Source organism: Mustela putorius, unplaced genomic scaffold (assembly GCF_011764305.1).
Source record: "Mustela putorius furo isolate JIRA1106 unplaced genomic scaffold, ASM1176430v1.1 tig00003869_pilon_pilon_pilon, whole genome shotgun sequence".
NCBI lineage: Eukaryota > Metazoa > Chordata > Mammalia > Carnivora > Mustelidae > Mustela > Mustela putorius.
The window spans coordinates 33,148,304-33,161,111 of NW_025422021.1; the positions used below are offsets into that span (position 1 = coordinate 33,148,304).

General features: G+C 43.1%; 1 protein-coding gene across 5 annotated transcripts in view; it reads right to left on the reverse strand.

Moving 5' to 3' along the window:
* SCLY (selenocysteine lyase) overlaps nt 1-12,808 on the reverse strand; it is a 33,330-nt gene that overhangs the window by 12,416 nt on the left and 8,106 nt on the right. For all 5 annotated transcript variants that reach the window (XM_004743712.3, XM_004743711.3, XM_004743715.3 and 2 more), the window contains exons 4-5: nt 8,058-8,238; nt 567-694 (exon numbers count right to left, since the gene is read on the reverse strand). In XM_004743712.3, coding sequence (XP_004743769.1) covers nt 567-694; nt 8,058-8,238 — 309 coding nt within the window. The remainder of the gene's footprint in view (nt 1-566; nt 695-8,057; nt 8,239-12,808) is intronic.

A 12,808-nucleotide genomic window follows, 5' to 3' on the forward strand; every position in this document is an offset into this window, starting at 1 on the left:
GGAAGAAGAGGGAAGAGGAGGAGGAAGGAGGGAGGAAAAGAAAGGAAAGGAAGGGAGGAGGAAGGAAGGAGGAAGGAAGGAGGAAGGAGAAAGGAAGGAGGAAGGAAGGAAGAAGGAAGAAGGAAGGAGGAAGGAAGGAGGAAGGAAGAAGGAAGGAAGAAGGAAGGAAGAAGGAAGGAGAAAGGAAGGAGGAAGGAGGCAGGAGGAACAATGAAGGAAGGAAGAAGGATGAAGAAAGAAGATGAAGACAATGACAAAGACGAAGATGACAAAGATGAAGAGGACAAAGACAATGAAGACAACGAAGATAAAGAAGAAAAAGAAGAGGCCTCGGGAGAGATGCAGGAGAATATAAAGTAGAGCCTGAGCCCCCTTCATTCCTACTAGACTTTTTTTTCCCTCCTCTCTAGATTTTCTTAGAAGGATAACTAACTCAGGGCACCTGGGGTGGCTCAGTTGGTTAAGTGTCTGTTTTCGGCTCAGGTCATGATCCTGGGGTCCTGGGATTGAGTACCATGTCAGGCTCCCTGATCTTTGGGGGGCGGGGGGAAAGATAACCAACTCACCATGATGACACCCGTCTCGTTATTGGCCAGCATGATAGTCACGAGGCACGTGGCGGGGCGGACAGCTGCCAGGATGTCCTCAACCTCCACCTGACCATTCACCTTGGACACTGGCACAAAGGTGACCGCTGAGGGAAAAACACATAAACCAAGGTTAATCTTATAAAACAACCTGTTTGGGAAGTTCATTTAGATACAGCCTAAGAAAAGCATTCTCCACATTTTAAAAGTAATTTATTGTAAAAGTTCAGGAAATGATAAGGGCCCACAAGGAGGTAATACACTTTTAGTTCACGAGAGCATCTATTTAAATTTTTTTTTTAATTTAATTCCAGTATAATTGACATACAGTGTTATATTAGTTCTGGGTCTACAATATAGTGATTCAACACATCTATCCATTACTCACTGCTCTTTATGGTAAATGGACTCCTAATCCCCATCACCTATTTCCCCCATCCCTCCACCCACATGCCCTCTGGTAACCATCACTGTGTTCTTTATATTTAAGTCTGATTTTTGGGTTTGTCTCTTTTTAAATTTGCTTGTTTTCTTAATTAAATTTCACAAATGAATGAAACTATAAAGTATTTGTCTTTCTCTGACTTATTTCACTTACTACTATACGTCTAGATCTATCTATGTTGTTGCAAATGGCAAGATTTCCTTCTTTTTTTATGGCTGAGTAATAGTCCATTATATACACCACATCTTCTTCCATCTATCAGTGGAGACTTGGGGTGCTTCCATGTCTTTGCTATTGTAAACAATGCTGCAATAAACATAGGGGTGCATATATCTTTTTTCAAATTAGTGTTTTCATATTCTTTGGGTAAATACCCAGTAGTGTGATCACTGGATCATATGATAATTCTACTTCTAATTTTTTAAGGAACCTCCATACTGTTTTCCACAGTGGCTGCATCCCACCAACAATACACAAGTTTTCTTTTTGCTCCACATTCTTGCCAACCTTGTTTCTTGTGTCTTTGATATTAGCTATTCTGACAGATGTGAGGTGATATATCATTGTAGTTTTGATTTGCATTTCCCTGATGATGAGTGACATTAAGTATATTTTCATCTGTCTGTTGGCCATCTGGATGTCCTTTTTAGAAAAATGTCTGTTCATTGTTTTAATTGGATTATTTGGGGTTTTTTTGGTGTTGAATTGTATGAGTTCTTTGTATATTTTGGATATTAACATTTTATCAGATATCATTTGCAAATACCTCCTTCTGTTCAGTAGGTTGTCTTTTCGTTTTGTTGATTGTTTCCTTTGCTGTGCAAAAGCTTTTTATTTTGGTGTAGTCCCAACAGTTTATTTTTGCTTTTGTTTTTCTTGCCTAAAGAGGCTATCTTGAAAGAAGCTGCTATGCCAATGTCAAAGAAATTACTGACTGCTCTCTCTTCTAGGATTTGTATGTTTGAGTCTCACATTTAGGTCTTTAATCCATTTTGAGTTTATTTTTGTATAGGGTGTAAGAAAGTGGACCAGTGTCATTCTTTTGCATGTAGCTGTCCAGTTTCCCCAACACCATTTGTTGAAGAGACTGTCTTTTTCCCATTGCATATTCTTTCCTGCTTTATTGAAGATTAAATGACCATACAGTTGTGGGTTTATTTCTGGGGTTTCTATTCTGTTCCATAAATCTATGTGTGTATTTTTGTGCCAGTACCATACTGTTTTGATTATTTCAACTTTGTAGTGTATCTTGAAATCTGGGATTGTGTTACCTCTGGTTTTGTTCTTCTTTTTCAGGATTCCTTTGGCTATTTGGGGTCTTTTGCGGTTCCATACAAATTTTAGGATTGTCTTTTTTAGTTCTGTGAAAAATGCTATTGGTATTTTGATAGAGATTGCATTAAATCTGTAGATTGCTTTGGGAAGTACGGACATTTTAACAAATTTGTTTTCCCAATTCATGAGCATGGACTGCCTTTCCATTTGTGTCATTTTCAATTTCTTTCATCAACTTTAGTTTTCAGAGTACAGGTCTTTTACCTCTTTAGTCAGGTTTATTCCTAGGTATCTTACCATTTTTTTTTTTTAAAGATTTTATTTATTTATTTATTTGACAGAGAGAGATCACAAGTAGGCAGAGATGCAGGCAGAGAGAGAGAGAGAGGAGGAAGCAGGCTCCCTGCTGAGCAGAGAGCCCGATGCAGGACTCGATCCCAGGACCCTGAGATCATGACCTGAGCTGAAGGCAGCGGCTTAACCCACTGAGCCACCCAGGCGCCCGGTATCTTACCATTTTTGGTGCGATTGTAAATGAGACTGTTTTCTTCATTTTTCCTCCTGCTGCTTCATTATTAGTATATAGAAATGCTATGGGATTCTGTATTTTGTATTCCACGACTTTACTGAATTTGTTCATCAGTTCTAGTAGTTTTTTGGTAGAGTTGTTAGTGTTCTCTATATAGAGTATCATGTCGACTGCAAACAGTGAAAATTTTACTTCTTCCTTACCAACTTAGATGACTTTTCTTTCTTTCTTTTTTTTTTTTTTGTCTGATTGCTGTGGCTAGGACTTTTAGTACTGTTTATTTTTTGCATACCTACTAATGGTTTTTGATTTGTGGTTATAATTAGGTTTAAATATAACATCTTATGCATAATAGCAGTTTGTAATAAGTTGATGGTTGAACTCATTCTTAAATCACTAAATTTTCCCTCCTCTCCCCCACACATTCTAGGTATGTGGCATCATACTTTACATCCTTTTATTTTATGAATCCTTTGACTGGTTTTTATATATATACTTAATTTACTGCTTTGTGCTTCCTACTTTTCTTATTCGTATTTATGGTTTTTCTTTTCTACAAAGAGAGTCTCAGTCTCCTCCCCTTTAAAATTTCTTATAGGGCTGGTTAGGTGCTAGTGAATTCTTTTAACTTTTGTTTGTCTGTGAAACCCTATCTCTCTTTTTATTCTGAATGATAGACTTGCTGGATAGAGATTTGTTTGGCTGCAGGATTTTTTCTTTCAGCACTTTGAAGGTATCATGCCACTCTCTTCTGGCCTGCAAAATTTCTGCAGAAAAATCAGCTCACAGCCTGATTGGGTTTCCCTGGTATGTAACTGTTTCATCTTGTTGCTTTTACAATTATCTCTTTATCACTACTTTTTTGTCATTTTAAACGCTATGTATCTTGGTGTGGACCTACTTACGTTGATTTGGTGGGAGCTGTCTGTCTCCTGGATCTGGATTTCTGTTTCCTCTCCCAGATTGGGAAGTTTTTAGCTATTATTTCTTCAAGTACATTTTCTGTCCCCTTTTCTCTCTCTTGTTCTTCTGGGATTCCCTACAATGCCAATGTCATTACTCCTGATGGTGTTGCTGAGTTCCCTTAATCTATGTTCATTTTATATTATTCTTTTCTCTCGCTTATGTTCAGTTTGTCCTCCAGGTCACTGACCCATTCTTCTACTTCCTCTAGTCTGCTATTTATCCCCTCTAGTGTATTTTTAAGTTACTGAGTTTTTCATCTCCTCTTGGTTCTTTTTAATGTTTTCTCTTTATTGAGGGTTTCACTGAAGTCCTCCACTTTCTTCTCAAGTCCAGTGAATACCTAATGACCATTACATTAAATTCTCTATCAGGCATATGATTTATCTCCATTTGATTTAGCTCTCTTGCTGTGTTTGTGTCCCATTCTTTCCTTTGGGACAGATTCTTCTGTCTCCTGATTTTGTCTAACTTTCTCTGTTTCTCCATTTCTGTGTGTCAGGAAAGTCAGCTATGTCTCCTGCTCTTGAAATTAGTGGCCTTATGAAGGACAGGTCCTATAGTGCTCTCCTATGCAGTGTTCCCTATTCATTAGAACCTAGAGCTTCAGAGGTGTCTCCTATGTGCACCCTGCTATTGTAGCATTTGCCTTCAGTCCCAACTGTCTGCAATGGCTGTCTTTGCCTGTTGTAGACAGGGTTTGGTCCCTGTGTTGTTAATGCATGGGTCTGCAGGAAAACATGGCGGTGGGACATGCAGTGCCAGAAAGGTCTGCACCAGTCCCCTGCAGGAAGGGAACTGCTGCTGCCCAGGAAAACTACCCAGGCCAGGATGGAGGATGTAGGTCCACAGAAGAGTGTGGGGGTGGGGTACACTGTTAGCAAGCTAGGTGGAGAGTGTTATACTACACTGGTTCCCACAAGTGTCCATGTATCTAAGCTGGGGGATGGAGGAAAGAAATGGCTCCCACCAGCTCCTTTGTTCTTGGAGAAGTCTCCCAAAAGACACCACCCCTCCAGCACACACTCTGAGATTAGTAAATAAATCTCCTTCCCATACACCCAAGGAGTTGACCAAACTGCTGTTTCTATGCTGTATCTCCAGGGGGTTGTTAGCTCTACTATCTCTGTAAGGGCGGGGCCTCAGTTTCCTCTTGGGTCTCCCAGCTCTTCCAGAGCCAAGCCTGTTGATTTTTATAGTTCTAGGTGTTAAGCCCCACTGATTGTAAGAACTCATGAAGTGAGGCCCCTCTAATTTTCAAAGCCAGTGTTATGGAGATCCATTTTCCCAGGGCAGGTTCTTCACACCTGGGGTGCCTGGATGGGGTCTACTCCTCTCCCCTCACTGAGCCCATGCTGTCCCTCCCCACCATGCAGTTCCATGGGTCCATCTGGCTTCCAACCATGTCTTCACCTTTCTATCCTCTTTGACATAGCCTCTTCTCTATGTTTAGCTGTGGAGAATTTGTTCTGCCAGTCTTCAGGTCACTTTGGGGGGTATCTACACTGATGGGGACGTTATCTAGGTGGATCCATGGGACGAGGTGATCCTAGGATCTTCCTAGTCCACTATCTTTATGAGAACACCTTAAAGGACCAAAGTACTTAACTTTCACTCACTTGACACTTTGCAAACATTCATTAATCACCTACTAGGTTCTAGGCACTGCTCCAAGCTCTTATAATCTCATCACCTCAGACAAATAAATGAAGGTGACTGAATCAAGATTTTGGTTCAAAATGATATAAGATAAATGTATCCACTCTCCCCTCAAGGTCCGAAATGAGAGAACAAATATTTTCTAAATTAGGGGTATCCTCCTGTGGGCAAGGAATTTTGAGGAATTCCCAGAATACAGCAAGATGATAGCATTAGATTAATAGGAATAGGAAAAAAACACTCAGAACAGTAATAGGCGAAAACCATGACCGGATCTAGTGATTATCTAAGTGCTGGGTGCACAGCGTGGAGTGCTGGGAGGGAGAACTGCGTGGCAGGCAGGGGCTGCGTGTCATGACCTAGCACCCTTACCAGCTACCTCGCAGGTGAGCAGCGGAAGCACTGGCAGTGACTGAGAAAGAGCACACGTGCCCAAGAGAGGGCTGGCAGGCCAGGGTGGGCTCCAGGGATAGGGCAGAGACTAGCAAGAGAAGGGTGGAGCTCAGGTATGCATTACAAGACTTCAAGGAGAGCAAAAAAAGGGCCCCTCTGGCCAGGATTACACGTCTTGGGATGCCTGGGTGGCTCAGTAGGGTAAGTGTCTGCCTTTGGCTCAGGTCATGATCCCAGGGTCCTGGGATTGAGCCCCAAGTCAGGATCCCTGCACAGTGGGGAGTCTTCTTCTCCCTCTCCTTCTGCCCATCCCCCTGCTCATGCTCTCTCTCACAAATAAAAAAATACTTTTTTAAAAAAAGTATTACTCATCTTATTAAGCACATGAAAGGATGCTCAACATCACCAGACATCAGGGTAATGTAAATCAAAACCAGGAGATACCACTGCACATCTCCCAGGACAGTGGCAATAAAAGATAATGACAATCGCAAATGTTGTCAAGGATATGGAGAAATAGGAATCCTCGTGTCCTGCTGGAAAAAACAGCAAAGGGTGCAGCTTCTTGGGAATACAAAAGTCAGCTCAAAAGGTTAAACACAGAGTTAGTCTGTGACCCAGCTGTGCCTCTCCTGGGTGTAAGTTCAAGAGAAATGAAAACATACATCCACACAAGAACTGGTACACAAAGGTTCATAATGGCATTAGTTATCATGCCAAATGATCATCAAAGGTTCATCCACTGATGAATGGGTAAATAATGTATTATTTATAGAGACTGGAATTCACATAAAATGGAATATTATAAACCCATAAAAAGAAACTAAGTACTCATACATGCTCCACCATGAATGAACCCTGAAAACATGCTAATTGAAAGAAATTTGTCAAAAAGACCACTTGTTCTCTGATTCCATTCTCACGAAAGTCCTATGAAATAGGGCAATCTTTAGAGATGGACATGGATTAGTGGTTGCCTGGGGGTAAATGGAGGCAAATGCAGAATTACAGTGGGTGGGCACAAAGTTTTGGGGGGTCATGAAAAGTTCTGTAACTGATTATGATGATGGTTACACAAGTAGGTGAATTCACTAAGAACCACTAAATGAGAGAGGGAGAAGCAGAATCCTCAGTGAGCAGGGAGCCCCATGCGGGACTCAATCCCCAAGACCCTGGGAGCTGAAGGCAGCTGTTCAACCGATTGGGCCACCCAGGGGCCCCAAAGTCTGTGTAATTTGAGCAGGAGGTTAAATGCAACAGCAAGTAAGAATGATTCGTTGCTCTTCCCTGTAAGTTCGGAAAAGAAAGAAAGACAGGGGGATAAAAAGGCAACAGGGATTAAAAGGAACAAGAGCTGAAATAAGAAGATCAGACTCGATCTCTCTCTGTTTTTATTGTTAATGTAGTGCATCTAGGTAAGACCGGAAAGAGAAAAACTCCTATAGTAGTCGAACAGGAAAACCCACAGAAAGGCTTCACAGTCAAATGGAGCACTATGGTGCTTTAATCTGGGTTATATAAGTACTTTCTCTCGATTCACTTTTAGGTTTCCAGGCAGATCAGAAAAGCTGAGGGGAAAGTCACTTTACTTCAAGGAAAGCATTCACCTCAGCTATCTTGGGCCGTGGTCTGTGTCCGGTGTCTCGAGGCTTCCTCACATGGGAAAAGTGAAATGTCAGAGCCGCTGCTCTTGCCCACCAAGCTCGGCCGACCCCTCAGGCTGCCTGTGGGCTGTCTGCCTCCGGGCCCACTGGCGAGAACCCCCTCTTATGCAGAGCTGAAGTCGTCCAGCAAGAGCACATTTATTCTGGTGTTCGCCCCCTGACACTGATGTCCACCCCTGCTGCTGAGGTCTATCTGACCCTTGTCCTTCTTACCTGAGGAAGTGGAAGCCAAGATTTAATCCTTAAAATCCAAGTGAAAAGCACCGTTTAGCATTTATAGGCTTATTATTTCACATGTATATATTCATTATACACAAGAATCTTAAGTATCATTCAGTTGCTAGATCTAGACTAGACTAGAGCTCCATGTGATGACCCATTTCTTCCCTAGGGGACACTCTGGCAGCATTCCTGGCTCCCGTGTCCAGACAGGCTGTCTAACCCTTGCACCTGCTGACCTCCAGGGAGGCTGCGAGTGGAGGGTAAATGATTCACCGGGTCCTGGAATCAGTGTATGGTGGTAGGTGGAGCTGGTCACTCACCGGCCGCTCGTTCTTTGAGCAGGTGCTCCAGGGGCAGGCGGATGGAGTCGTGTTCCACGGTGCAGGTGATAAGATGGGGCGCGGCCCCGTCCAGCGGGCTGCACAGATCGGCCGGGCTCCCCGCAGAGGGGCGGGTTTGGTGGAAATGTTTCACCATGGAATGGATTACTAAGTTGTTGGACTGCAGAGAGCAGAAAGAGCATTTACGAGACCTGGGCTAAGGGAAGAGCCACGGCAACACTTTCTCGGCCTTCATTTTCCTCATGGCTAATGTTTAAAAAAGGGAAAATGGTCTCAAAGTCATACAGCTTCTGAATGGCCAATGACAAAACCTTCCAAAAAGGTCAGAATTCATTGCCAGTCAATTAATGCCTGTCTTATTAAGCAATGTTATGAATTTTTCAATTTTATAAATTGAAAAAGCAGGTACCCACTGTTGATGGGAGTATAATCTAGCATATGAAGGGCCATTTGGTGTATCTGTCAAATAAGCCCTCTGACCCAGTATGTCTGTGTCTTGGACTTGATCCTATCACTTGCACAGAAGCAAAATGAGGTACAGAAAGGTCCTTATTAGGTATAGCACTGTTTGTAATAACTCAACCTTGGAAAGCCCTTCAGTGTCCACCAATAAAGGGATTTGTAAGTGCCCAATGGATACCAAGGAATAAATATCAAGGAAAAGCTTTATGTGTAGAGATCCAAAGATCTCAAATAGAAATATATTTCCTAAATAATAATACAAAAAAAGGTAGCAGACATTATATACAGTATTCTACCCAATTTGTATATAAAGGGGGAAATATACACGCATTTGCTCATATATGCAAAAATATCCTGGAAAGGGTACACAGGGAAGGAGATTAGAATATATAAGTCTACATAGTTATTTGCTTTTAATGCAGAGACTCTCTGGAAGACACCAAGAAGCTAACAATATTGGTTTCCTAAGCCAGAGTGGATAACATAAGGGTACAGGGTAGGAGAAGACTTTAAAAACAAAACAAAACAAAACAAAAATTTTTCTCTTAGTTTAAATTATAACATATATACAGGAAAGTGTATAAAATATAAACCTAAGTTTAACAGAGAAATGAGGCAGTGAAGACTGGAAGACTGTTACCTGATCAAGACAGTGGACACTGCCCCACACAGAAGTACCCGGACGTCCCCGCAGTCACTGTCCCCTCTCCACCCCCTCGGAGCTGTCTCCCACACTGATACGTACAGTAATCATTCCCCTGCTTTTCTGGATATTCTGACTTCCTAAGCAAACACCTGTAAACAGTACTATTTATTTTGTCTCTTTTGGACCTTGGCATGAGTAGAACTGAACGAACTTTTTCTCGGTAAAGATCCAATCCCTTGGAGCATTTGGGGGTCCCCCACAATGAGGGGGACAGAGCCTGCACTGGGCTGAAGGGCCCACGTGCTGCTATTCTGCATGCAGAGGACTTAAGACAGTATCCAGCTGGAGGGGGGGGGGCACAAAAGCAGCCCATGCTGTGGCTCACTGATGGGTGCCATGTGGGATCAGGTAACAGGGAGGAGATGGTCAGGGACCCACAACTCAGATGGGTTCCTCCACCCAGTGGCAGCTTCCGGAGAGGTCCCGGGGCACATCCTTGTGGGAAACACTGCTGCCCCATATAGCCATTCTATCCAGAAGACAGGTTCCCTGGGGGCTCCCACGGCTGGAGAGTCCCCACAATCCCATCTGAGGCCCCCATGGATGACAGTGTAAAAGGTGACCCAATGACTGTGAATAGGATGGAGATGCCCAAGATCCTCCCATGTGCCGCACGTGTCCATCAGTTGCTGCCGAAACCTGGAAACGGCTGCCCTGCCCTGGGCCACAGTGGGAATGCAGGGGCCTTGGTGGGAAACAGTAGGTCCCATCTGAAAATGAACCGTGTGCTCGAGGACCACGAAGGTCCTTGGCATCAGATAAGACCAGGATGGCCCTACCAGGCAGCTGGGGCCGAAGTAGCTCCTTGTGGGCCACCAAGAACCTGGCCCCAGGGGTGGGCATGGGGCCCAGGGGCATGGTGGCAGCTTCCCGACCCGTCACTCAAGATCCCTGTGCACTGTTGCAGGTGGCCGTGTGACAACGTATTAACATTGGGCCGTGCTAATTTTGAGGGACACTTGGACTACTGTTTCAGGCTGTCATGAATGGTCTTTACCTGGCCCTGGTGCAGATGAGCCTCACTTGTCTAGGCTCCACCCTGGGGGCGGGACTGCTGGCCCCCAGTGCAGGCTCTCGTCCTCAACTTGACCAGATAGTGCCAACCCCTTTCCCCAAATGGCATTCCAGCCTGTGCTCTGCCATCTGTGAGTGCTTCCGGCTCTACGTCCTCTCCACACTTACTACCACTGCAATGCTTAATTTCTATCATTCTGATGGGCGTGCAGAGGTGTCTTGATGATTTTTTACTCTGATGAAGACACCAAGTATTTTCACCTATAGAAACTGTTTGGGCTTCTGCTTGGTGAAGCGTATACTCGAGTTTCTTGCCCATATTTCCATGGGGTTACCTGCCTTTATATCCTAGATGCTAGTCTTTTGTCAGTTAAACGTTGTGAATGTCTTCTGCCATTGTCTCACTTGTCTTTTTGTTTTCTTCATCGTACTCTTTGATGAAGTAAAAGTCTGTTTTGTGGCAGTGGTGGTGGCACAATTTATCAGTCTTCTCCTTTGTAGTTAATGTTTTCTGTATTGTGTAGAAGAAATTCATTGTTCTTAATCATCACAAAGATATAAGCTTATATTATCACCTGAAAGCTTTCTAAATTTTATTCTTCATAAGTAGGTATTTATTATGCCCAAAGTTATGATTATTCTTTTGTTATGAAGCAGAAATCCAATTTCCTTTTTCTTTGTGAATATACAGTTGTTCCAGCACCATTTATTGGAGACCATTCATTCCTCCTGCTCTCTTAGGCTGCCTCAGTCATATACAGTGATCATAAAATCTAGTGTCTGAGCCAGAAAAAGTTAAGAATAAGAGGGTACTATTCAATTATGTCAGGACAACAGATGCATCCTGGGACTGTCCTGAGCAAACCAGGATGTGTGGCTACCCAGTCATATGACCAATGCTGACACGTGCACGGTGCTGTTTCTGGTCTACTGTCTGTCCCTGACTGAAGACCACCTGCCTTAATTAGTAGAGCTTTACAGACGGCTAGATGTCTGGTGGAGCAAGTCACTTCACTATGTTCTTAATCTTCCAGAAGTCTTGACAGTTCTTGGCCATATAAATTAGCTTGTGAGATTCCACCAAAAAAGCCTCAGGATTTAGACTGAGGTTGCACACCAGATCTACAGATCTATTGAGGTGGTTAGAACACTGGGTCTCCGGATCTGAGAGCACGGAGAATTGCTCCATTTATTCAGAGCTTCTTTGAAGGTGGTGTGCACTAATATTTCTATTATTTTCCTGGTGTGGCCAAGTCGATGAAAACGGTCTTACAAATTCTTTTTTGTAATATTTATTTCTTAAGTACTTGTTATTTTTCGTGTTCTTGTAAAAACCAGAAACCGCTACAGAAACGCAGAGATGGTTGGCAATTGAAAGGATCACACTAATGCTCCAGCAAGGTTTGACTTTAAATGGAACACATTTTTCTCCTCCTCATTCTTGAAACCACCCACCCCCTTCTCTTGCTTTTCTGTAGAATCCTTTGTTCTAGGAAGTTGGCATCGACACTCAGTAATGAGACTTGGATGGCCAGCGCCAACGCTGGTCATGAGACCACTATGGAGACATGAGGAACCCGGCTGGCAGGATGCACCAGACTCCTATCGAGGCTGCCCAGGCCCTGTATTTTCCTACGAAAGCCCTCAGCCTTTTCCCCGGAGTGGGTCTGCCATTCTGAAGGCATTAGCCTGCTACAGTGTCATTTGCCTGGCAAGGTAATAAACTATTGTTCCTCTTTATCCCCAAACTCTGTCTTCGTGTCACATTTTGGCTCCAGAGCAGAGATAGATTTTTGACAACGCACCTGCTTGTCGCTGGTATAAAAAACACAATTGAGTTTTGAATCTAATAACTGCTAAATTTTCTTATTAACTCTAATAATCTGGCTGCAGATTCTCTGGGGTCTTCCATGTGGACAGTCACATCGCCTGTGGGTGACAATCATGCCCTCCTTCCCAGAAAGGGAGACAGAAAGTACTGTTTGAGCAGAAGCCTGTATTTCTATCAGTCTAAAAGTACATCTGCAATGGGTCATAAACCTCAAACTTCTTTTTAGAAAATTTTATTTATTTATTTGACAGAGAGAGACAGCAAGAGAGGGAACACAAGCAGAGGAAGTGGGAGAGGGAGTAGCAGGCTTCCCGCTGAGCAGAGGGCCTGACGTGGGGCTCGATCCTAGGACCCTGGGATCATAACCTGAGCCAAAGGCAGATGTTTAACAACTGAGTCACCCACCCAGGCACCCCTCAAACTCTTCATAAGGCAAACAATTTAGTAGGGATTTAAAGGGATAATTCCAGGGAAAAATGAAGGGGAAACTCTCTGTTGAAATTAATTTACACATCATGTTACAAATATCCTACCAGTCACCTGGAATTTACTTTTAGGATAAATACTGGCTAATTATATGAAGCTAATTTGCAAAAGAGAAAGACCAACACCAAGCATACCTCTTCTTTTAAAAAATAATACCAAATAGGAACCATGTATATATACCTTACATATAATTGACAGTTAAAAGACTACAAGCCTGTTTAGAAACTTTAC